General features: G+C 47.6%; 1 protein-coding gene across 1 annotated transcript in view; it reads right to left on the bottom strand.

Annotated features, from left to right (window-relative positions):
* Nucleotides 1-22,168, bottom strand: part of LOC119400951 (uncharacterized) — a 43,619-nt gene extending 21,451 nt beyond the window's left edge. Inside the window, exons 1-2 of the mRNA XM_049418040.1 lie at nt 21,985-22,168; nt 20,614-20,726 (exon numbers count right to left, since the gene is read on the bottom strand). Coding sequence (XP_049273997.1) covers nt 20,614-20,726; nt 21,985-22,089 — 218 coding nt within the window. The 5' untranslated portion in view covers nt 22,090-22,168. The remainder of the gene's footprint in view (nt 1-20,613; nt 20,727-21,984) is intronic.
* Nucleotides 22,169-25,719: the final 3,551 nt, after the last annotated feature.

Below are 25,719 nucleotides of genomic sequence, written 5' to 3'. Positions count from 1 at the left end.
AGGACCATCGTTGTCCCAAAAGTATTCAGGCGAGGATTGGCATCATTTTCCTTGAAAAACAACGTCATCGTAAGGAAGAACTTCTCTCCGGCCCGAGCCAGCTACCTTATCGTTGTACCTTCGGGACTGCGACCAGAAATTTTGCATGCCCTGCACGACGACCCAACGACTGGACACCTCGGACTTTCCCGAACGCTCGCACGAGTACACGAAAAGTACTACTGGCCGCGCCTTGTCGCCGACGTCACTCGCTACGTAAGGACGTGCCGAGACTGTCAGCGACGGAAGGCACCACCCACAAGACCAGCAGGCTTCCTCAAGCCGATCGAGCCTCCTCGGCGACCATTCCAGCAGATCGGGATGGACCTCCTGGGGCCGTTCCCAACGTCGACTTGCGGAAATAAATGGATCGTCATGGCTACCGACTACCTCACCCGCTACGCCGAAACAACAGCCCTGCCCAAAGGCAGTGCCGCTGAGGTAGCCAAGTTCTTCGTTGAGAGCATCGTCCTTCGACACGGCGCCCCAGAGTTTCTCATCACCGACAGAGGTACGGCGTTCACGGCTGACCTAACTCAGGCGATCTTGGAATACAGCCACACAAGCCACCGCCGCACCACTGCGTACCACCCACAGACCAACGGCCTCACCGAGCGTCTAAATAAGACCATCGCCTACATGCTGGCGATGTACGTCGACGTCGAACACAAGACGTGGGACGCCATCCTTCCGTACGTGACCTTCGCGTACAACACGGCCGTACAGGAAACGACGCAGATGACGCCATACAAGTTGGTCTACGGACGGAGCCCGGCAACGACGCTTGACGCCATGCTACCAAACGTGACCGACGAGGAAAACATCGACGTGACCACCTACCTACAGCGCGCCGAAGAAGCACGACAGCTCGCCCGCCTACGGATCAAGAACCAGCAGACGACTGACAGCCGCCGCTACAACCTTCGACGACGCCACATGGAATACCAACCCGGTGACCGTGTATGGGTATGGACGCCAATACGCCGACGAGGACTTAGTTAGAAGCTTCTTCGACGATACTTCGGACCGTACAGGGTACTTCGACGCCTCGGCGCACTCGACTATGAGGTTGTCCCTGACGGCATTACGAACGCTCAGCAGCGCCGTGCGCGACCTGAAGTCGTCCATGTCGTGCGCCTTAAGCCGTTTTTTGCGCGTTAGCGAGCTTGGGGACTCTATATTTTTTCCTTTGTTTTTTATTTGTGTATGCACTTGTTTTGTTTTTTTTTCTCTTCTATGTTCTTTCACAAGCATCGGGACGATGCTTTTTCAGAGGGGGGCAATGCCACGCCCACTTCTTGTCTTGTTTTGATGTATTCGGGTTTGACCGGCAGGGACGGTTGTCAACGCTCGACGCTGTCCGCGAAGTAGTGTTCTAGAAGCGTCGCGATTGTAGTAGATCGGTTTGTTAAGATTGCGCCCCGCACGCGAATGTTCCAGCTTTGTCTAGAGATAACGGCGCCACCAGCGATATTGCTGGAAAGTTCGATAGCGCCTGTATAAAAGCCAACACGCTTGATCGCATGTCAGTTGATCGACGGTCGACGTTCTGTCCGCCGCTATCAGTGTATTGCTGTAGTTTGACTATCAGTTTCTCGGCCACAAGTTCGGCCAAATAAACAGTTTCACCTCGGACCTGCTGACTGCTGTCTTCGTCGACGTCACGACTACGTGACAATATGAAGGAAAGTATCGCTACTTTCTATATATTAAGGGACTTTAAAGCGGACACGCCAGCAGCGCCGGTGGCGGCGGATTCACCCGGCTGTGCAAAAGCGAGACACGTTGGGGCACGCCGACTCGCTGCTGCTTCACCTTCTTCTACTTGCAGTGCTCTCGTCAATCGTAATCCAAACCAGGTTCGCGAGGAACGCGTCCTTGTCGAGGCTGTGAGTATTGTCGTGCTGCACGGGTAGTATGTAAAGTCCCTGGATATTTTTGGGAAAGTACCGTCTTTCTTTTAACCGAGCCGCCACGCCGAGCACCCTCCTCTCCCGCCTTCCACCTCCCCGCTTCACGGGCCGTCGCCTGGGAAACGCGCGCGTTATCAGCGTGACATAGCATTCTTGATATGAAAGTGGAGCGAGCCGGGTTATAGGGCCGGCGCCCGCACGGTGGTCGTTTGGGAGAAGAGATAGATACGGTTTGGACACTTGGGAGAGGAGGGTTGGACACTTGGGAGAGGATATGGAGGAGAGTGTCGCTACTTTCTATATATCAAGGGACTTTAGTAGTCTGCAATCACGCCGATGCAAGCCACCACCGGCGCCTTGGCCGCCATGTTGAATTTGCGGCCCGTCGTATACGTCACGTGATTTAAGCTAGCGCAGCCAAAGTACGGCTAGAGCGTACTAGAAGGGGGGGAATGCTCGGAACGAGCCTCGAAAAGTGAAGCCCAAACAGGGTCAATCCCCCTGTGGCGCCGTGATCGGTAGTCTGCAATGTGTCGTCATTTAAGAGTTGCGCGCGGCTCCACCGAAGTGGTGCAGGAGTAGAATGTCCGCTTCCCACTCAAAAGGCCCGGGTTTCAATCGCAGCTGTAGATGGTGGGTTTTTATTCTTAGTGTCTCCTTTTATAGCTGTATTGGTTTTCCTCTGTTTCTTAAAACTAGCTTCAGTTGCTACGCGTTGCTTCAAAAAGTAACGCAAAATGTAAGGTAAAATAGAAGAAATTTGGCAGCGAGCGCAGTTACTTGCAGTACCTCCACCCCGAGATTGAACAAAAATGTAAAGTATGGCCGCCGAGATTTTCGCGAATACGAGACTCGAAACGAGATATCACATTTTACGTCACTTTTTGTAGCAACATGTAGCAACAGAGGCTAGTTTTAAGAAACAAAGGAAAACCAATACAGCTATAAAAGGTGACACTAAGAATAAATACCCACCATCTACATCTGCGATTCGCACCCGGGTCCTTTGAGCGGGAAGTGGGCATTCTACCCCTGCACCACTTTGGCGGAGCCGCGCGCAAGACCCAAATGACGACACATTGCAGACTATCGATCGCAGCGCCACAGGCGGATTGACCTTGTTTGGGTTTCACTTTCTGTACATTGGTGGTGCGGCCGTTCCGAGCACTCCCCTGTTCTAATACACTCTAGTACGGCCTCACGTGAAGCGGAAAGGTGATCCGCTTTCGCGTGGCGGAAAAATCGTTCCCGGACCGATTTGTTCGCGTCCGGCTCGCCGCGTTGTTTTCGGGCCACTTAGGCGGCGAAGCGAGTGAATTTCCGGTGAGCTTTGCCGCTTTCGCCCCCTTCGACGCCAAGTGTGAACGCGCCATAAGGGGGACATTCCGTCTGATTTTTTTCACTGCTTAGCGGGTTAGAAGATTAGCAGATGCCCGCAATAAAAGACATACCGGAAATCGGCGTACCGTTCCACAGTATCGTGATGAGGATGAACCATAGGCAGACATTCAACACGAGCATCGCCACCGCAGTCCATATCAGGTGGTTACCTCTGCGTGAATGCAGAGGAAAGGAAATTAGCGAGCCGCAGTGACTGTTTCATACACTAACACAATCGCTTGCATCGCAGTTAGAGGCATATCAATCAGATCAACTACCACGATATATCGCATACATTCGTATATCGGTTGTATGAAGTATATTGGGCAGACGTGTTCGTGCAGCGTATCTTATAAAGAAAAAAGTCAGTTTCACCGAAAGGGCGAAGCAATGATTGCGATAGCAACAAATTGGAAGGATATACGAAGTACCGCTAGCAGCTAACTTGTTTGCGATCTGACCTGGCTTAACTTAAAGGGACTGTCTACCGCTCGGAAAATTTTTTCTGATTGTGGTGCAAATGAGAAGATCGTTCGTCATGTCAGCAGCAACGAGCATGCTTTTGCCCTATAAAAAAAGAATTATATTTTTAATTTGATGTTGAAAATCGTGAAAGAATGACCGCTAGCGTCACCCAATGGCGATGTGGTTCAATCTACTGGTAGGACAAGAAATCCTCGCAGGTAGACTCATTTTGCTTAAAAACAAACATGCATAACTTGAAATTGTATTTTACGCACTTGAGGCACGTTTCGGTTGCGTCAGAGAGTAATTTTCTGCTTTTTTTTTTCTCACGCATCCAAAAAGGCGCCCGGTGGCGCTCCTTGCGGCACAGTCTTCGATTTCGCCTGATTCAACTCATTCGCTATGCCATGCGGCTCTCCGCGCTGGTCGTACTGTGCCGTTGTATTGTTTTTAGGATGTCTCACATGTGTTGCGCTGTGAAGACGCGCAATTATTTTCTCTTTTTGATGAATCGACTTGGCTTGGACTGCGGCAGCAGTGCTAAAATAAATGCATAGACTGCGATTACAGGAAAACAAGTGTTCTGTAATCGTATAATAAGGCATCATTTAACCGCTAGCGCGCTGAAAACGACTGTTACGTTCATTACAATAGTGTTCAGCGAAAATAAGGTCATCCTACAGAAATCGCATGTGCTTTCGGTTTTAATTTTTACCGGCACTACAATCGTCATCACGTCCACCAACCAGTGTTGTGGCCATGTTTCACGCCAAAGGAAGAAGACCGAACGCAGGTCGAAAAATTGTGTTTTAAAATTTTCTACTCACTTTCCAGAGAAACCGCTGCAAGGTTGGACACTTCAGACGGTACGCTTCCTATTGCGGTACACAACAGAAAAGCGATGAAGGACGGTAGACAGTCCCTTAAAGAAAACGCTGGTGTAAGGGAATACGGCCGCTCTAATGAGCAAAGCTGTTTTCGCGCTGTTTGTCGCCCCAACGCCAATTAAGCGGTGAGATCATACCATGTGCAGTGCTATGAGCCACCTGCTGATGTCTGTCGAGATAGTGCGCGACCACGCCCTTTTGATCGAAGTTCGCAGTTGATGAAAATGCGACGCAGCGCCTCACCCCCACCCCACCCACCGGCGCCTCCATGCTCCTTCGCCGGACGGAGTCGGCCGGCACGTTTCATCTCTGCTTGCGTAGCACCCGTCGGTAGCCTTAGCAAGCTTTCACTCGCACATCCAACATACGACGTGCGGGGCCACATTATCGATTTGCACTTTATACGGAACATGGCGGCGACGGCAAAAACATGCCTCAAATGTCCATATAATTGCTATCGCAATAAAAAAAGGCGGGTATCCCTACATGAATATCCCTACATGAATATCCCTACATGAATGGACATGACCGTGCACGGTTATACAAGTTCATATTTACTCAATTAATACAAACAGTCATATATGTATTCTTCGTACAAACAGTTGCGCCATTTTTCCAAGGCTTGTACAACGACGTCTAAACATTTGCGAGCCAAGCTTGATGTCGCGTTTCAACAGGGAACAAAAATATCATTTATCAGTTCAGATTGGTATATGAAAAATTTCGTTACATTGAAGTTCGTTATATCGAGGTTTAACTGTACTTAAAACTGTGGAACAGCGAGTCTTATCCTTTTAGAGAAGGCTGTGTCTACTCTCAACTAACAGTTTGGGGAAGTCCATGAATAACATTTATGGTGGTCATGCCCCACAGGTACGCCGCTTGCCGCACAATAACATTAGCTATGCAGGACTCGAGTGGCAAAGTCATACTTACGAAAAACCCAGCCTGGTTGCTGCGGTGAGACGAGAAAAAAACGCAAACAAGGCATCACGAATTGCGTAGTCCTTTTCGAAAGTGGTTTTTTGAGCGCAGCTACGTATGTTCATATCGGCACCATTTGTGCGCTTTCATCGTATAGCCCGGCAATGATGAACGTATAAGCACGGCAAGACTGTTACAAGCAAGGGGTGCTCCATTACGACGGTGTCGTATGTACAGTGTAAGCCAGGAGTGTAGCCAGGAGGGGTTGGGGGGTTCAACCCCCCCCCCCCCGAAATTTTTCACTTTTGCTTGCGTACATATACATGCACACATACAAACGCACGCACGAACATACATAAAGTATGGTTAAACCCCCCCGAAAAAAATTTCTGGCTACGCCCCTGGTCTAAGAGGAACATTTTCTTCGGCAGAAATGAAAATAGTGGTTTGATACGACTCGGCAACTTATGCGTTGCGTTTTGACTATCTTTGCTCTTTCGTTGGGAAGAAGGGGGAGGGCAAAAGAAGGGGGGGGGGGCAGTTTAAAATTTTTTTTCGTGGGGGAGGCGCCCTCCTACACTCCTCTGGCGCCACCCCTGAGGCAAACCGCCCCCCCCCCCGCTTTCCCCTCACTTCGCGTCTCATTTAGGGGTCCGCGGAAGTAGGACAGCCTGACCTTTACACTGCCCTTATTTCGCAGGTTCAATCGCAAAATTCCATACTCGTTCCACTAGCAGTTGGTCCTGTATATTGGTTGACGACTGTCAGCTCGTGCTCTTGCGGGAGCATCAAGAAGGGCTCGTCAATGTACGGCGAAGACACGCGGCATCCAGCTGCCGGGTGGCTGTACGAAGCAATCGGCAGTTGCGCACCGTCGACGAACTCGGGAAAAACCTGGAACGCGCGCAGGAACAAATGTTATCGCGGCGCCGACACTCAACGAGAAATCAAATCAGTACCTATACTCGGTTACAACCTAATCATATATCTGGGGTTTAACGTCCCAAAACCACGATATGACTATGAGAGACGCCGTAGTGGAGGGCTCCAGAAATTCCGACCACCTGGGGTTCTCTAACGTGCACCTAAATCTAAGTACACGGGTCGGTTACAACCTAAGCTGGAGGCGGAGCTTCTATCCCTTCTTCGGTTACAACCTAAGACGGGATACAAGTTCAGCCTCCAGAACAAAGGCGCGCCTGCCATTCGTCTATGCAAAAGAGTCGTGCTAGGTCATTTCCGTTATAACTTAAGTACTTTGTCTCTGGTAATGCAAATGCTACGCGTACTGAGAATTAAGAGTTCGTCGACCCTTCTCAAGCTATTAAAATTGGCAGAGCTGCCGGAGTCTTTCCTCAAATCGGACAGGAAATTCAAGTATTCGACCGAAAACCAGCGACCAGGTAGGATATTTTCTCGTGGGAGAAAATCTCCTACCTGAAGTACTCTATCTGATTGACGTCACAGAAAAACGCAAATGGGATTGCATAGGGCATCTATGCCACTTCTCTCTGGGCTGGATGGCGACGGCTGTGGGAAAAGCTTACATTTATACTTATGTTGTAACCGACTGTAGTTTACAGAACGGTCACTTTATAATAATAATTATTATTATTATTGGGGTTTATGATTATGACAGACGCCGCAGTGGAGGCGTAAGGGAATATAGGGCTCTTGAAATTTCGACCACATGGGGTTCCCTAACTCCACATAAATCTAAGCACACGGGCCTCTGGCATTTTGCCTCCATCGAAATGAGCCCGCCTCGGCCGGGAGTCAATCCCGCCGCTTCCGAGTCAGTAATCAAGTACCATAACCAAAAGACAGCGGTCGCTTTGACAGCTTAACAGCTGTTGACCCGTGATTAAGATTTTTAACACGAAAGTGTTTTGTGCCGGCGTCAGCTAAATGTCAGCTAAAGTCAGCTAAATGTCAGCTAACGTTGCCATTTCAAAGAACGCCTTTCCCATATCTCACATATCGGTCATTTCTGAAGGGGATTTGGCGTCAGGATTCGAGAAGTATCGATACAGATATCCACAATGTCTAAATTCTGGACGCCAATCCTGAGTGTAGAGTTTTTGTTCCGTGGTTATGTTTCGGCACAAGGTGACCGCACGGGGTGCCTCACAAAAAAAATGCTTAGGACTAGGCGGGTCTGTGTAGCTTGCCCGAACAAAGCGTTACCAATCGCAATAGGCGAAAAAAAAATGCGAGCACCAATTAGCAATGTCACGAACAGTCACAAAGTCATAAAATAAAATATTGGACGAAGGCTATCATAAACGGGCCGCAGGTCGCTGGCAAAGAGTCGGCAGGCCGCATGTTTGAGACCCCTGGGATAGACAGATCACGTGGTGGCGTACTTCCGCGGCTAGATTCGAATTACGCGAACTTACACCAAATTTGCCTAGCCCGGCAACTAGACCGGGAACAAGCCCACCAACGTGCGCTAGCACACTACGAAGACGCAGAACTTGTGAGCTAGTGATATGCAAGAGTCCTTCCAAGTTAATCTTGAAAAATTATGAGCGCACAGAAAACACGGACGACAAAAAGACACACATATGCACACACGTAGGCGCTACATACACGTAAGCGCCTACGTGTGTGCATATGTGTGTCTTTTTGTCGTCCGTGTTTTCTGTGCGCTCATAATTTTTCAAGATGGAATACCAACGTGCCCAAACCGCCGCACTCCAAGTTAATGCGCATACCCGAAATCGAGCATCGTAACGTCGGTCCCATTTGATATGGGCTAAGCTATGCGTTAACACGTAGCTCAATTGCTACACCTACGAACACGATACCGAGCAGGGTATTGGTTCGGGCTGATTGGTATTTCATACTACGAACTTCTTTAGCGCAGAAATTCCAACAAGGACAGAGACGCGCCTGTGTATGTTGTGTATCTGTGTCTTCATAATTCCCGCGCTAGGACAAGTTCGTAGAACACAATAGCTCTTGTTGAAGTGTTGGCTACAGTGACCTTCCCTATTCAACGATTTCTCATCGCTTCCAAATTGGTAATGTCGCCATACAACACTAGTCGTGTAACACGGTCACATAATGTGATGCCTTAAAGCAATCAGTCATGGCCTCCATGTGCAATTCTTTTAGCTTGTGCATAGAACGGACTGAAACAAATCTCCGATAATAAGGAACCCAGCTAGTCATAGGGAACTAGTCGACAATATTAGGCAAGATAAATCAGGTGATATATTTGTCATACCTGTTGGTTAACAACTCGACCTGGAGTCGGGGCAGGCATGGGTTCCATATCGATTTTCTTCTTCTTCCCTATCACTGGCCCGTACCCACTACGGAAGATCGTCCTAGAAGCAGGCAATGTTTGATGCATTTTCAATAGGCTCATAAACAGGATTAAGCAGGTTCTTATACGCCCATTCCCAACATCCCCTTAACACTCTTCTAACAGCCCCAGGAGTATCTTGACAACACCTCCCCCCCCCCCCCCCCCAAAGAAAAAAGCTAGTTATTCCAGACAAACCACTCCCCGCTCCCACCTTACAGACGCACTCACCCCGCCAATATCGAAATGCTGGATAAACCCCTGTGGCTAAGGTGCTGGCGCAGCCTGGGTGCAAGAAACGAATGTTACAAACAACATAAAGGTGTGCCCACTTTTGAGATAATGAATAATAGTAGACCATAAACTGAATGACCAATATATTATATTGAAAATTTCACAAGGTAACCAATTTGTGTGTTTAATAAAGCTGCGATGTGCAAGAAAATCATCTCGGAGATTCTCAGCGAATACGCCCAGAGGGATGGAATGTCTGGTGAAGGTCATGCTTTTCTCATCTATGAAACTTAGTGGCAGGATAAAAAGAACAGCAAGAAACATTCCCAGAAATATTCCCTTCGAAAAGGTACGACAAACATGAATGATATGAAATTCAAAAACTTGGAGGAGGCTTTAGCTTCGCCTGAAGAGTAGACCGCGATAGCGTAATCGGGCCCCGTTCGCATCACCCTCTGAATCGGTAGCCTCACTTCGCTTCTTGGTGGACACCTCAACCGTGTCTCGAGGAAACGAACGTCTGTGCGAGTAACATCGGCCGTTTAAAACTATCTTAAAATGCCTACTGCAAGTGCGGTTGCGAAGTGCGCACTACGCCATAATTCTTCCTTTTGCGAATCAGCGAAGTACCCACTACGCGTCCGTAAGACAACGCGCGAACCACCAGTTGCTCACTTTGTTGAGGCTTTTGCTCATGATGCTGATGATTAGATATGCCTGAGCGCTTTGTAATGGGTGGGCCCTTAGAAGGTGATTTTTTATTATTCACCAATTTTAAGGAAATTTTCAACATTTGTTCTTTTTATTACCCTGATGATATGTGCCGAATTATACTACCGTAAGTCATTTACTTTTTTTAGAAAACGAATGTATAAACTGGTGGCCAATTCCGGAATGACGCCTTTAAATGCGGGCCACCCTGTGTAGGTGGCGCAACGTTTCTACCCCTTTCGTACCCCTCCTCACGCAGCAGACGGACGCACCACGCGCTTTCTTCGGCACATCCCACGGCAGATTCGACAGATCTGCTGTGGGATCTGCCGACAGATCTGCCACGGCAATTCGGCAGATCCCACGCCACAAGGCGTGGGATCTGCCGAATTTTAAGGGCGAAGCTCCTCTTAGTCTAACCTTGTCACGTCTCCGTTGTCCGGCGTAACCACCTTTGCAAACTGCCCACTACTTCGTCTTTGCAAACATCCCTCTACGACCCATCACCGATCCTTTGCAAACTGCCCACTACTTCGTCTTTGCAAACATCGCACTACTATCCATCACCGATCCATTACTTCACCGACCATAAAGCCGTTATAATGGAGGGGGAACGGAAGCCACCTTTGCAAACTGCCCACTACTTCGTCATTGCAAACATCCCCCTACGACCCATCACCGATTCATCACTTCACCGACCATAATGCCGTTATAATGAAGGGGGAACGGAAGCCACGTCTAGCTACCACTTACGATTACTAAAATTTCTTGTATAAATATATACAGTGTTTGTCACGTCTTTGATGATGTACTGGGCTATCGCTTTGATTACTGCTGGGCGAAACCACTGCAGATTTCACGGTCTAACCATGACTGCTCATCTTCTTTTCGGCTGCCCTGCTGATCCTCCCCCGCAGGGACAGCCTGCCATCTCCAGCTGGGAGGACTGGGAGGTCCTGCTCTCGTCTGGGGACCCGGCGTTGCTACTTGCTGCGGTGACTCGGGCTGCCGATGTCATCGCGGTGAGAGGCATGACCGTGTAGACGTGGCGTAGGACCGCGCAGTGGTCCAGGGACCCGGGGGGTCCAAACACACTTGCTAATAAAGTTTTTCTCTCTCTCTCTCTCTCAGGAGCTTCGCCCAAGCTCTTCATAATTCACCCGTGGATATGCTGTGAATTTGTTTTAGTGGACCAGTGGTCAGTAGTGGAATTTACCCAATTTCTGTGCCACATACCCTTTCATGATGACGATAATTTTCGCGTAGGCCGCACGACACGTACCCTAGGCTGCACAAACGGCGGCTAGCTTAAACAGTTTCGCTGTTAAAAGACACTACAGTCGTTATGTCGGGTGAGAAGTGACGTTAACAGACGTAGTAATATGTGGCAGAAGCACACAATCGCACCAGACCTCACAACATACGAGTATGCGGAACGTGTAAGTAGTTTAAAGCTTCTCACCCATTACAAAGGATACAGCAGTAATTCAGCATCACCAGCAGTGGCAGCAGCCACAGCGTAATTTTGAGCGTGCTAGTCAGTGCCACTTTCACTATGGCAGCGAATGTGAAACATCAGTCTTCTCTGTAGTAACGTTGCGTAGCACGCGATTACTTACGAAAAGGCAGGTGACCAATAAACTCTCGCATGCTACACAAAGGCGTCAAACCTGCCACGTAGTGACTGTATAAATTGCTTAAGCATAGATAGGCGTATTTACTTGTGGACTACAGCATGTGATATAACATAACTACCATGTCCTTCGAAAGTCTCTTTTTTCTACACTCTTCCGAGGTTATCGCAAATTTTTGCTCCGTTTAACAACTCGCTCCCATGACCTGACCGAAATATGGCAGATTAAGGTTCACGACGATTGCCAAGTACCCGACGCAAAAGAAAACTGAACACAATATGATGACACCCTATTAACGCTACTGATGGTTAAGCATGCACACACGGACAAAATAGAATGGAAGGAGACAACACGTCTCATTTTCTCTTTTTCCTTTCTTTTGTGCCTTTGTATGCATGTATGTTAAACCCCAAAATTATTATATGTGTATGCATGTCTAACTTTCTCTAAGATGAATTTCTTCTAAACTACCTGCTTTTGGCCGCGGTAAAGTTGAACAAGCTGATAATAACAATCAGTTTTATTACATATTCTAAAAGCCATAATGTCCCAAACGTGCTAGTTCATTTCGCTATTATTGTTTTCTTAATCCCGCTTCGCTCAAACATTCATTGTATTATCTCAGAAATAACGCGTGTTTGCGAACATAGGTCAGGCCCCCGTCACGTAATGAGGCCCAGACAGGTGTCACTGGCCGAAGGGTCACTGAACTTTGTCCTGAAGAAGTTTAGCAGCAGCTGGACCGCTCTCAGTCTGGAGAATTTTCCTCCCCAGTTCGTTCTAGCGCACACGTTGTCGAAGTCTTCGTAGTCGACATCGAAAACAGCGATGCCGATGTCGATGGACGTGTGCCGCGCTTTGACCGTGCACAGCTGCAGTAGAAATGAAGAGGACTGGTGAGGATGTGAAGAGCACGGTAGGAAAATGCTCCACAACAAACTTCCACGTTTACTCAGTGAGTGCTATAAAAACAAACCGATATCCGCGAAGTAAATTTGATAGATTTTTCTGCATGGCTTCTTCCTAGCCTAAAATTGACCTCTAAAGCCCGCTTTGATTTGCATTTAATGCTTAAATTGCCAATATTGCAATGTGAAATCCGAAATGAAATGTGGCGTTTTTTTTTCTAAAAGCGCCAAATCCAGAAACCGCAACTTCGCTAAGTTTCACGGGAGCGTAAAGCGCTATAGTATCATGTCCTTCGTTCGCTCCCGGACGGTATATATATTTTGAAATACAACTCAAATGAAGATATTGGGCACCTATCTATTTCCTGATGAAGCAGAAGCGATCCGAAACGGCGCGATATAAAACGAGCTAAGAAGAAGCAGAAGAGCTGAAACATTTTTTTGAAGAGCTTCGGCAGATGACAAGAACAAGCAAACGCTGTCGACAATCCAGAATGGTGCGCCTTTTGCCTGGAAGTCTAGTCATGGCGATTACGCCCATGCAACAAGGGATGGCACTGATGGAAGCACAAGGATGGTTTTATCATTGTCGCAAAATATTGATATATCGTTCATTCGCTGCGATTCAGACTTTTACGAGCTAATTCAAGCCGAGATGTTCCAATCTATAAGAGCCAAATTTAAATTTTGCTCCTGAATGCCAACGATAGTGGGCTGCGTAGATTATAGCCGCAATACAGATTTGAAGTATTTTTGTGACATGCGCACGCGGTCTAAAATTGTTGGAGCAGGCCCGACGATATTTTCAGTAGCAAAAAACTGCATTTTTCTCAGTTTCATTTAAAGTGGACTTGACTCTTTTGGAAAAGAAAACGCCACAGGTGCTGTGCTGGTGTATGATGCAGAAGGGATGTATGCTAATGCATGACGTTGTGTATTATGCATGCTAAAGCATTAATGATGTGTTTTATCAATTTGTTGGTTTCGTCAAAGCGTATGCGTATGAACGTTGTGTTTACAAATATGGTATGTCAAAGTAAGCCACAATGTAAACAAAATACCCGTGCCATTGCTGCTGTATTTCCCAATACGGGGGTGAAGGATTCCTTCAAGTAATCCTTTAATGGATTTAACCATCAACTCCTATCACATATGTTCTCATAAACAAATAAATCAAATCAAATCAACCTTTGTGGACACAGAAACAAAAAGTGGCCATGAGTGGCAGGATAATTGCCTGTCCTAAGATGGGCATCACGCGACCGGTGGAGCAGCTTTCTTTAGCAAGCGTTCCTTAACGTGTATCCGGGCGTGGTTTGCAGAATTGCACAGTTCACTAGCGATCCAGACAAGACAGATGTGCAGGACAAGATGGAGGCCTTCAGTGATTAAAGGTCGTTAACAGCAAATGTCGCTGGAGCCAGCAGTTCGACATGTGGACTTGTCTTTGTCGGTTGCTTCCCTCAGAAATTCAAGTCCCCTTGTTTATAATTGCCTCCAGCGACGTTCGTTGTTCAAGTATTTTTCACCGCAGTTCACTGGCGTTCGTTCGTAAATGGTAATTTATAGATACCATATAGTTTTTTTTTCACCACTCCTCATGTTAATAATAATAATATCTAGGGTTTAACGTCCCAAAACCACGATATGATTATGAGAGACGCCGTAGTGGAGGGCTGCGGAAATTTCGACCACCTGGGGTTCTTTAACGTGCACCTAAATCTAAGTACACGGGCCTCAGACATTTTCGCCTCCATCGAAAATGCATCCGCCGCGGCCGGGATTCGATCCCGCGACCTTCGGGTCAGCAGTCGAGCGCCATAACCACTAGACCACCGTGGCGGGGCCACTCCTCATGTTGATGTGTTGGTGTTGATGTGATGCAAGAATTGGTTAGTGGAGATGGAAACATTGTCTTTTTTTGATGCCATCAATGATCCCATGATGTGTTTCATGCAACTTCAGCGCGTGTCATAGCGAACTCCCAACAACTACAGACATGCAATATACTGCACATATTTTAGCAGTGTGTGCCCTTAACTTGCAAATTAAGGCTGCCATGGGTGTTATTTACCTTCTGCCTTATTAATACGAACACCTTGGTGTGTTGTTCTAAGCTGCGTACGTTGTTAAGAACTAAGTTTCCGTCTATGGATATTGTTCATCAGAGATTGTGATTTCATCTCAACATCCTATGTGCTCGAGTTCGTATAATTTCAGTTGCACATGCGTTGGCGCCAGCCCGTATGCACTCAATGCCTTACATACGCCGTAGGCTACGAGAGAAGAGCGACAGTTACAAGGGCAGCTAACAGGCATGTCTGTTGAATTCGGGAACGATGTTAAAAATACTAAGCGCTTTGGGGTCCCGGCTTGTCGTCGATCCACCACCTCATGCCCCGTGGTCACGCAGGACTCAGTGCAATAAGTACAAACCTAAAACAAGGCTAACAATGCTCAACACCAGTTCAATAACATTGGCTCAAAAACTAACAAGGTCTAAAATAATACAAACTACTAAAATAAGCAAGAATTAATTGCTATAATTTACCTAACATTGCGACAAGCAATTCTGAAAGATTTGACTGATACCCGCACCGCGCAAGAGGGGGCGCCACCACTCCGGCAAGCACGCGATTCTCAAAGGAATCGCTGGGTTGCCCGTGCTTCGCACTTCCTCGGTTTTCACGGTAGTGGAGCTGCATTAAGCGCGGTATTTGGAACTACTCCAAGATCTACGCAAGAAAAACATTAGCGCAACCCTTTTAACAGCGAAGCTATTTAATCTAGCCGTAAGTTATATGTCGTATCAAGATTCATAAACGGGTATGTGTCACAGAAATCGGGCATTTCCCACTACTCACCACTGGTCTACTAAAAAGGAAGAAAGCAAACGCTATCATTATTATAAACGGGTATGTGCCGAAGAAATTGGTTAAATCCCAAAACTCACCACTGGTCCTATAAAAATGCAGAACGCAACAGTTAGCCCAACAACTGAGCCAATTGGGTACATTCCAATACTCAGCACTGGTCCACTAAAAATGAAGAAGGCATTAGTTCGCCCAGTAACAAATGGCTGCGAACCGACGGCGGCGAGCCGAAGACGCCCGAATACGAACAACGAGAAAGCGCTAGGTAACGGGAAAGGCAATGGCGGCTGCGAGAAGACCCCAAAGGGACGGAAGGCCTATACGCCAGCGACAACGCGCCGTAGATTTATTAAAGGTGCGAACGCTTGGTGACAGCGCGAGTTTCTGTCTCAGGAGTTTGGATATCCGTGTCGTGTCTGTGACTGTCTTTTGGTTTAACTCGAACTTCTCTGCGCTGAGAATTAACGTAGAAACAACCTAGCATCACCTTGCTAAGGCCTAGAAACAACCTACAAGCAACCAGAATCGTCCAGTTCCGCCATTTCAAGCCTTGCGCGGCCTACTGCAAGCTTCGGCAATTTTTAGCGCACCTTTTGCCCGAGTCCCACTTCGTCGTCGAAGGAGAAAAGCCGGTGGTCCGTTGCGCTGTAGTATTGGGCCGCGTGTAGTTCTAGGCTGTAGTTGTACTCCTGCCCGAATTTCGGGTCATTGCACACCTGGTATGCGAAAAGTTTAGAAGGCGCCATGTTCAGAAGAGCGAGTCACCAAAATGATTGTCTGAGGCAGGTAATGCTATAGCGTTATTAAATGCGAAGTTAAATTCGTCTCTCGTTCAAGGACATATTTACACCCCAGCATTGGAGTGCTGTCATTAGAGTGCTACGGCTAGAGTGGAGTACAACTATTCGAGAGCAACCATTAAACTGCTACACATTAGAGTACTGCGCATTAAGTACTGTGCCTTATAAATTTGGCTCTCGAGTAGCCTTTGAGAGCAATACTTCTTATACGTCGGCTATGGGAGCAAGTGCAATAATTGAAAGCAGGTAAGTCGCTTTTATTACCATTTTGTCGCAGATGGCTGGGCCACATAAATTATTTCCCACTTATATATTTGGACGTCATAGTGCGCAGTTTGTGTTAGTAATTGGACTTCAAGAAATACACAAAAATGACATTCACACTCTACCGGCGTTATTACCAGTTGTCTTGGGCTATTTTCCCATGGCTATTCATAGAGATGCTGCTTATTTAATGATGAAACCGTTCCTTGACAAAGAGTTAAAGCTCTCAAGTATTGGCGCACCCAGCGCTGAGGTATTCCATTGGCCTGATTGAATTGCCTCTAAGGAAACTGAACCTTTATTAGGGCTATTTTTCTCGGAAAATGATGCACAGCGCCTTCAGACGCTGTGCCTTAAGCTTCGTCCGCAACACAAGACGTATGCAATGACCAAGGTGAATACCTTCAGTGATCATCATAACACATGTGTTCATCGCGCCACTACAGTGCGAAAGCAGCAAAAAAAAGTTTAAAAAATTTCTATGAGGATTCTACCTAAGTGCTGAGGCACTATTGGAAAATTCCTCCAAGCAGTTTCCCTAAAACGTTTTCTGGCAGCATGTAAAAGAAGCTTACCGTAGTTCTACCAAGCGTGAAATCTGCAAAAAGAGCGGATCTGCGGCTCTCCTTTGTTTCCCTAGTGATTTTCGGTGACGCTTCGTGATTTTGCTTGGGTATTTGCGATTACGTTATTTGGAGAGTAGGGATGCACGGGAAAGGACGTGTGGCAATCCCTGCCACACCCGTCCCGGCTAGAGTAACTTCACGCCCTAATCACTCTCGAGCCGCCCTTCCCCATCTCACTCTTCGGCCACCGCTCCGTCCGCGACCGAGGTGGTTACGCCATCTATAAGTGTATCTGGGAACAGGAGCGTGACTACCGCGGACACTCATCTGTCGTCCGGCCCAGCCCTAGAAGAGCACCCTGTTAAAAGAGGCAGTGATAGATTTCTATGCATGTTCTGTCTATTGTTTAGGAGCGTGCACGAGACAAGGAGTCTTCATTCATGCGCAGCACTCTTCAGGCGCAGCAAGAGACCAGGCAACTTTCAGCGTGGGCTGTTGACAGAGTCACTCACCTCTGCGTAGCTGCCGAAGGATTTGGCTTCGGGGTCGTACGCACAACGAGAGAGGAAACCAGGCGTCTCCCTTTCTTCAGGCACCGTCCAGCGGCCTTTCATGGTCACGGAAATCGCCCAGACCGCCTTCACACCTCGGGCAGCCATCTCGTCTACGCTGTCGGCTGTCACGATCTGTAGGTTTATTTTAAAATGTGGCTGATTTGCACAGATAGCAAGAAAGCAAATAAAAAAGATCACAGTGCCTGCCCCGGCCCTACGTGTCATAAATCTATGAATTGACTGCGCACTGCCACGCGCACTTACTTCTTAATTGTTACGTAATCGGACTTCACCCTCAAGAAACTGTTACCACCGCTCGGCACCGGCCCCGTCACAATGTTTCGGAAATTTCGAGACTGCTTTAGACGACTCTATTAAGATTGCGCACACTACACCAATAGTCCAGTATATTCAGGAGCTAACACGAGCCCCAGCGAGAACGCTGGAATTTTCGATCATTCATGTAAAAGCGACGACGCGTTCCGCCGATGATCAGATCAGTTGACGTCCGACATCCGTACTCGCCGCTATCATTGTACAGCGAGTTGCTATTGTACTATTATTTTATTCGATAACGAGTAGAGCTTGCACTATTATAAGTTTCATCTCCCAAAACCACGATATAACTATCAGAGACTCCGTAGTAGAGGGCTCCCGAAATTTCGACCGTCTTGTGTTCTTTAACGTGCACTGACATCGCACAGTACACGGGCCACTAGCATTTCGCCTCCATCAAAATGGCACCGCCGCGGCCGCGATCAAACCCGCGACCTTCGTTGCAGCAGTCGAGCGCCATAAACGCTGCTCCACCGCGGCGAACGAATATCTACCAATAAGCAATGTTCTATGGTACAGATGGTCTTTAACGCATGTAAATTCGCCCTTATTCGTACCATGTCGTGCTGGTAGCTGCTATTCGCTGCAGAGAGCTGCGCAGGCCTGCTCAGAAGCGTCGGGGGAACGACGTGACAGTCTCGGAACGTATTGTCGCCACATTCGTAATGTCCCAGAGCAATAAACAGTTGCGGTGTGAAGATATTCCTGCAAAGCGGAACAAAAGAGGCTTAACAATGGGGTGCGAAAGTATTCCAACCTTACCCACCGACTGCGTCGAAACGCTCCGATGACTATACTCATTTGCTCTGAGAGTCGATGCCATTAACCTTCTACTCCGTGTTCTGCACTGGCTTATGCCAAATCACAATACAATCAAACCTCGATATAACGAACACGGATATAACGAATTATCGTTTAGAGCGAAGTAAATGAAAAATAGTGCTCTCATTACATACAGTGTTGTGAATGCATGTTTATGACGAATTTTTGGATATAACGAAGCTATTTTCTTGCGTCAGATGTGACTTTGTTATAATGAGATCATAGTGTACTACCATTTTGTCGAATTCGTTTGCATTCAAAGTATAAAAAAAATTACACCATCTCCCGCTAAAGGGGACCATGAGGCGATGCGAAGCCGGAGCACTTGCATGATCGCGTTCCGTTGGCGTTCGTTGGGCATACTACCGACCTCGCGTCGTGGAACGCGAAGAGGGACGCTACGCGCGTCGTATCTTCCATCTAGCCTGGCCGTCAATTCTCACAGGGCGAGCGGGGAACGCGGTCGACAGGCGGGCGAGAGGGGGGCAGCGTAGGAGAGGAGAGAGAAGGGGAGGGGACGCGCATGCGCTCGAGCTCATCGCGGCGTTGCGCAGGAGAGAATTTCGGCATGTCTAGCCCGCGTTTCAGAGGAAGAGTGGAAAGGGGGAGGGGAGAGGGGAAGTGGAGAGGGGAAGGGAGAGGGGAAGTGGAGAGGGGAAGGGAGAGGGGTAGATGACATGTGGAATGGTGAGGGGGAGTGGAGAGGAGGTGTGTGGAGACGGTATGCGCATGCGCAGTAAGGGTGGTCACGCCGCACACCACCACCACCGGACTGAGCTCGGCCTTAAGATACTTCGCATCTAATAAAAGACGGCGCTCCTCAGAGTAAACGATAGATTTCGTTCCGGAAAAATTGCAAGTACGGCAAGTTTTTGTGGTATTTAAACATTAAATGCAGCAATGAAACAACAATCCTTCAAGTTCTATCACGCACCACCTTGTACCCATGCCACCGATGCCCACCGATCGTCCTTCAGACCACATCAACCACGACAAATCTGTGTACCTGCCTACTGCTCCCCCCACCCCCCCGCACACCTTTCATCTCTTTTTTTTTGTCAAGACAGCGCAACAGTGTGATGACCTCCCTCCCGAAGTTGTGCACCACACCAGCATCATCAACTTCAAAGCAGCAATCGAGCATCTACACATTTAAACGTTGTAATAGCCCACCCTTGATGTAAAAAGCCGTCACTAGGGTCTTTGAGGTATTGTAAATAAATTCGCATTGTGAAATGCAGTATATGATCATAGTGCAAGGTTCCTGGCTCCTCCCAACGGTAGCGCACCGCGCAGAAATGTAAAATGTCTACAATTGTATGTTGCTTAATTTTCTTTCGTTACTCTTTTTGATCGACTGAGGTCGTGTAATTGTTGCGCCGAATGCTTACGGTGGATTCTCTGGTCGCACGTAAACTCCAGTCGTGTTCCAAGATAAGATATTTTAACTTCAGAATTACCATGAGAAAATTCAGAGCCCTTCCAATACTCTGAAGCCAGTTAAACTGTGACTATGGTGGGTCTGGTATATTGCATGTTGCCTCAGTCTATTTATATACTATCATTGTTTACTGTACTGACCGAGTAAACAGATTTACGTTCAAAGATACCGGCGTTTCTCTTGCGCATGCGAAACATTATCTCATCAACGGCGGTTTCAAAATGAAATCCTGTAGTACATAGGAAACCCAGTTGTTGCGAAAGTAAAAAAAAAATGTGCCATGACGTTCGTTTCTTACGCACGTTGTAATGATTTTGAGGCAAAACTGCTCACGTCCTCCTGCCATGTCGCCTAAATCATACACCTTTATGTTTACTCCTACGTCATGTGCATTTTTTGACGCAGAAACGCTCGATTAGTCGAGGTAATCGGTTCGGCCGAAAATTGTTGTTCTACTTTTCTTTTGCCCATATAAAGCCTCCCTCTAAAGACAATCGTTTGCTCTCTTTATTGCGACCGGATCTGTTTCACGATGACAGTGGAACCTACGGAAATGCGTCGAGGTAGTAGTTTTCCCACGTGTCATCCGGAATGACTGCCGCAAAAACGGTGATGCACACGTAACCTTTAGCTCTGTGCTGGTCCGTGACTTTATCCGCAATCTGCAACAAAACCAGAGGCAGCAAATGAATTATGCCGAATCCAGCAATGCGGCGGAAGGATTATCAAATGTAAGGGTCTTCAGGGTCAAGCTGCCTCAGCCGCTTTTAGCTCTGAAGACCATCCAGAATTTTCCTGGTGAAATATAACTTTTATTGACATTGATTGATTGATTGATTGATTGATTGATTGATTGATTGATTGATTGATTGATTGATTGATTGATTGATTGACTGATTGATTGATTGATTGATTGATTGATTGATTGATTGGACAACCACCCGTTGTAGCAGGAAACCACAAGGAAATCCAAACGGATTTCTCAGAAACGCAAGCGTCTTGAAGAAAAATGCGTCGTGGTCCGAGGATCGAACCCAGAACCAACGTCTTTCCGGTGCGGTCTCTCGACCAAGAGAGTTAACTAGGATACCAGCAAAAGGCAGCGCGAGGACGAATCAGCCAACAACTCGAATCACATGTGCACAAAATATAGCAAATGAGTTATGCGGAATCCCGCAAGCTTACGGAAGGGTTGTAATTGGATTTCCTTGTGGTTTCGTGCTACAAACGGTTGGTCAGTGGTCAATTGTCCCTTTCAAAATCAGGGCAGAATGCCCAAATATTTTCGCTCTCTGCCATGGGCCATTAGCTTTATCTAGTTATATGCAATCACAAATGTAGAGGCAGTACTGCCTAGAGCAGAGAGACTGCGCAACTCTCGCCAGAGTTCTTCAACTCCGTGGGAGAGTAGTGGGGCCTGCGGACGGACTGCTGCCGGCTGGTGTGAGAACACTGCCACTCAAACGCGTCGCAAGGAAATTGTTTTCCACCGCGGCGGTACAGCGGTTACGGTGCTTGGCTGCTGTCCCGAGGGTCATGGGTTCGATCCCGCCCGCGGCGGCCACATTTCGAATGAGGCGAAATGCTAGAAGACCGTGTACTTAGATTTAGGTTCATTCTAAATGACAGGGCGTGCAAACACAGACACAAGAAAGAACTGTCCGTGTTTGCACGCCCTGTCTTATCCAATGAATACTTAGCAACTAGCTCAGCTTCTGTTATTCTAAGCTGTATTTAGGTGCACGTTAAGGAACACCAGATGGTCAAAATTGCCGGAGCCCTCCTCTACGACGTCCCTCACAATCATATCGCGGTTTTGGGACGTCAAACCCAACAATTATTATCACCGGACCTATGAGTCATTTGGCAAGAGTACATTTGCGACATTTGCTTCAATTAGATCGCTATCACTGCGCGTACCATTAGGCTTTCCAAGGCAGCCGTGACAGACGATTCATTCAAGTCCCTTGTAGGAGTGTCGACGACACCGAAGTGGCAGATACGGTGGCGCCACAAGTACCACATAACGAAGGGAGCGGGCGCTGGTGTGGACGCGATGACTTCCTTCAAATAGTACGCATACCTGCGCGACGTCCACGTCAAGGCTCAAGAAAAGATCTGTGCTGTCTGCGTAATATTTTAGCGTTTGTAGTGCCGCGAACCATTTCACTGTTCGTTTTATGCATGCTAATAACTGCCAGCCCGCGGCTTTATCATCCGTGTTCGTGATACGAGTGATAGCGATCGCGGCCCCACGCATTGGCTTCGCGTTGCTTCCAGATCGTTGCCGAATGTAGTAGCTGTTTTGGGGGGCGTATCTCGAATGTTCTCTGCCGCCTTTAAATTGAGCGCGTGCGACTGCAGCGGGCATTCTCTGTTCTTCGACGACAGCTGTGCACGTCGTTGGCTGCCGCCGCATCAAAGTTGTACAGTTTCTTTTAGTGGGCGCAAGCCAGCCTAATAAACGGATTCTCTTCTCTTATTAAGGCGAAAGCCTTGAAAGGCTCGTTAAACACCGGATTTGACCGTCGGCGTCGCGCAGCGTCGCGGACGAGTGATGCAAAAAATCATCATCACGTGATGACGTCACAATGACGTCACAGATCGCAAGAATTGTGTGGCGTCATTATGAGCTTCAGAATTGTGGCGAATTGGGCCTGTTGGGTTCAGCGAGGCTGCAAAAAACAGCACAAAGGTTCATTTGTCGCCTGCGCTACTAATGCAGTTTACAGTATTCCGCTGTCTTGTGGTAAACAATACATAGGGCAGACAGGGCGATGTCTAAACGAACGTCTGAAAGAGCATGCGCTAAATATAAAGAAAACGGCACGTGACGGCTGGTTGGCCATGCATTGTGGATCTTGTGGCTGTGAACCTCTTTTCGCACAGTGTACTGTTGTCAGCAAAAGTAGTGATAGGCTCACTCGCGAGATTATAGAAGCTGAAAAAATATCTTCTTTGGGTTCAGCATGTGTCAGCACCCCCTCTGTACACCTTTCAGATAAAGAGTTGTACTTTCTAAGAAAGTAGCGTGCGCATGTGCGACGGTGTGTGAGCATGGTATATATACGCATGTGATGTTCAATAAACTTTTGTTGGTAGTTAGCGCTCGTATGTTGTCTGGTGTCGTCTTCTTTGTGTCTGTTTTTCCTGCGCTGCGAAGTGTTTAAGAAGGTCATTATGAGGTCACTGACATAACGTGACGCAGTGTCGCACGATGCGCCACCACATGACATCGTAGCTTGGTCAAAGGTGGTCCAATCACGCGTTCCAGTCGTCTTAAGCTAAAGCATAAGGAACCCTGTGAGTTCTTTTTTTTTTTGCAAGCATTTCAGTCTCCTGTCTTCCGAACTGCCGTCACTGCTACGTGATAGTATCAACCCTGGTTTAGCTTCTGTGTGGGAATTTTCTATGTAGATCGCCTTCAAGGGCACTTCGCAGTGGGCAGCTAAAGACGCCTTGATGAAACTAGTACAAGTTATTGAGAACTTGCAATTCATACTGTCATATCTCATACGCAGAATTTCGCTGGACAGTATTATGCTTTAACGCTTTAGCTTTGACGCCAGATTTTAGAAGCTCTGAAAACATATATACTGAACTGTATGATCAGTATTACTTTGCCTTCCATCGAAGTTACCACCTTTATGGTTCAGTTTAAACATTATCTCCATAGGTATTTTTTGTTGAAATATAAGCTCCAGCACATGGTTGTGGGTTCGCATCCCACCAACTGAAGCGATGCCTTTTAGTCCACTTCAATTATTTTAAGTTTACATCGTAATTACTACACTACATTTAATGACCGCAATTAATGTCCGTAACGCATTTCTTGGCTTACTTGTCTGTTCGATTCATTTGGCTGCGTCTAACAAAGAAACGAGCGCCTCTAAAAATGATTAGTTCCTTCATTCTGGATAAATAGATATTTGATTACAATTGAATTGAGATTAATTACTTTAAAACGCGTAAATCTACGTATTATGACATTCTTTTTGTTCTGATATAACGTAAAGTGCCTTGAAATAATTTGTAATTTAGTCGCACTTACTGACGGTTCTTCACAGGTCGCTTCGGAAAGGGTTAATGATACAATTTGCCTGTAAATGCGATTTCTGCGTTCTACGCACCTTTACACGAGTAAACAGCATACCCATCGTCATCAGCCTGACCACGCTCACTGCCGGTCAAAAGGCATCTCCCATGTTTCTCCAATTACCCGGTTCCTGTGCTTGCTGCGACCTTGTTATCCGCTCAAACTTCATCAGCTCATCTGCCCGCTTGACTTACCGCCTCCCCTTAGTTCATGCCTTCCTTCGGAATTCATTAGTGACCAGTGATTTTTTTTCTCGCTACATGCCCTGCCCATGCCCAATTCTTCGCCTTGATTTCGACTAAGATGTCCTCAACGCTGCATAGCTCATGCCACGGCGATATCGATTACTCGCGTAAAGACAAAACACTCACCGGAAGGAGTAGCCAATGCCGAATTCGGTAGCGGCGAAGCGTTTGCGCTCGTCGATGAAGAGGCGAAATTCGGCGTCCAGATTGTAAGGTTCGAACTCTACGGGCCCTGCCTTGTACAAGGAGTCGTAGAAGATGTACTCGCAGAGGCCGTCGGTCGGAAACGTACGCGACGAGTTCGTCTTGCTGCCCATCGTGCACACCAGGGGCGCTCTGTTCAACCCTGCGCGACCGTACGATCGGGCGTGACGTCAAAACAGGGACCGCACAAAATGACGCTGTCTAAAGAAGTGCACGTTCGCACAAAACAACATAGGAAAGAAAACTGTAGCCAGTTCCCCGCCGTGAGAACCGTCGTACGGCGAACCTGTCACCCCTTTCTTCAGGCACTACATTTTGCTTCTAAGTTCCGGCAACACCAGTATCGCCATCATTTCGTTTTATTTATTTGTTTATTTATTCAGTCCCACCTCTAGTCAAGTGATCTGCGTGACGCCTACTACTACTACTGCTACTGCTACTATACTGCTACTACGGCTGCTGCTGTTGGTGCTGCTACAACTACTACTCCTACTAGTACTACTACTATTAGTACTACTTCAACGACGACGGGAAAGCGTACACTAACAGAGCTTCGCTCTAAAAGCCACGGTCCTTAGGCAACGCTAAGGAGAGCTCAGGCGAAGTTCAAAGAAAGATGGAGGCTTGAAGAGATGACTATTCTTGAACAGAGGGTGCGGGCTGGGGCTAATGTTTCAACTAGTGGTCTTGTCTTCTGCTACTGCCTTTTGTGAACGAAAGGAGGGGAATTTAAAGGGGTCATGAAGCACCCCTTGGGCTGATTGAAAAAACACATCCTGCGGAAAGCTGACACGGCTATGAACTGCTCTGCCAAATATTACAGTCGTGCGCGCCGCGTAATGGCCACAAGCGGAGCGCGAAGTTGCCGTTTCCCCAGGCACCCTCTTTTCAAACAGAGGCCGGTTCTCACTCTCGTCGGTGGGCGGGGCGTCTGTCCGCTGTACGTCGCAAGAGACATAGCATGCTTATTGGCCGATAGCCGACGTAAATCGAGAGCGGCGTTCGGATCAGATGCGCTTCTTGCCGCAGGGTGCAGCCACTTGCCGGCGCCGCACTCCTCAGTACACGGTAGCCGCACTCGCGCAAGCGAATCACAGCGGGAGAGCGATC

Source organism: Rhipicephalus sanguineus, chromosome 7, assembly GCF_013339695.2.
Source record: "Rhipicephalus sanguineus isolate Rsan-2018 chromosome 7, BIME_Rsan_1.4, whole genome shotgun sequence".
Classification (NCBI taxonomy): Eukaryota; Metazoa; Arthropoda; class Arachnida; order Ixodida; family Ixodidae; genus Rhipicephalus; species Rhipicephalus sanguineus.
Note: the sequence above shows the minus strand (reverse complement) of the source record. Positions and strands in the feature narration are given on the sequence as shown.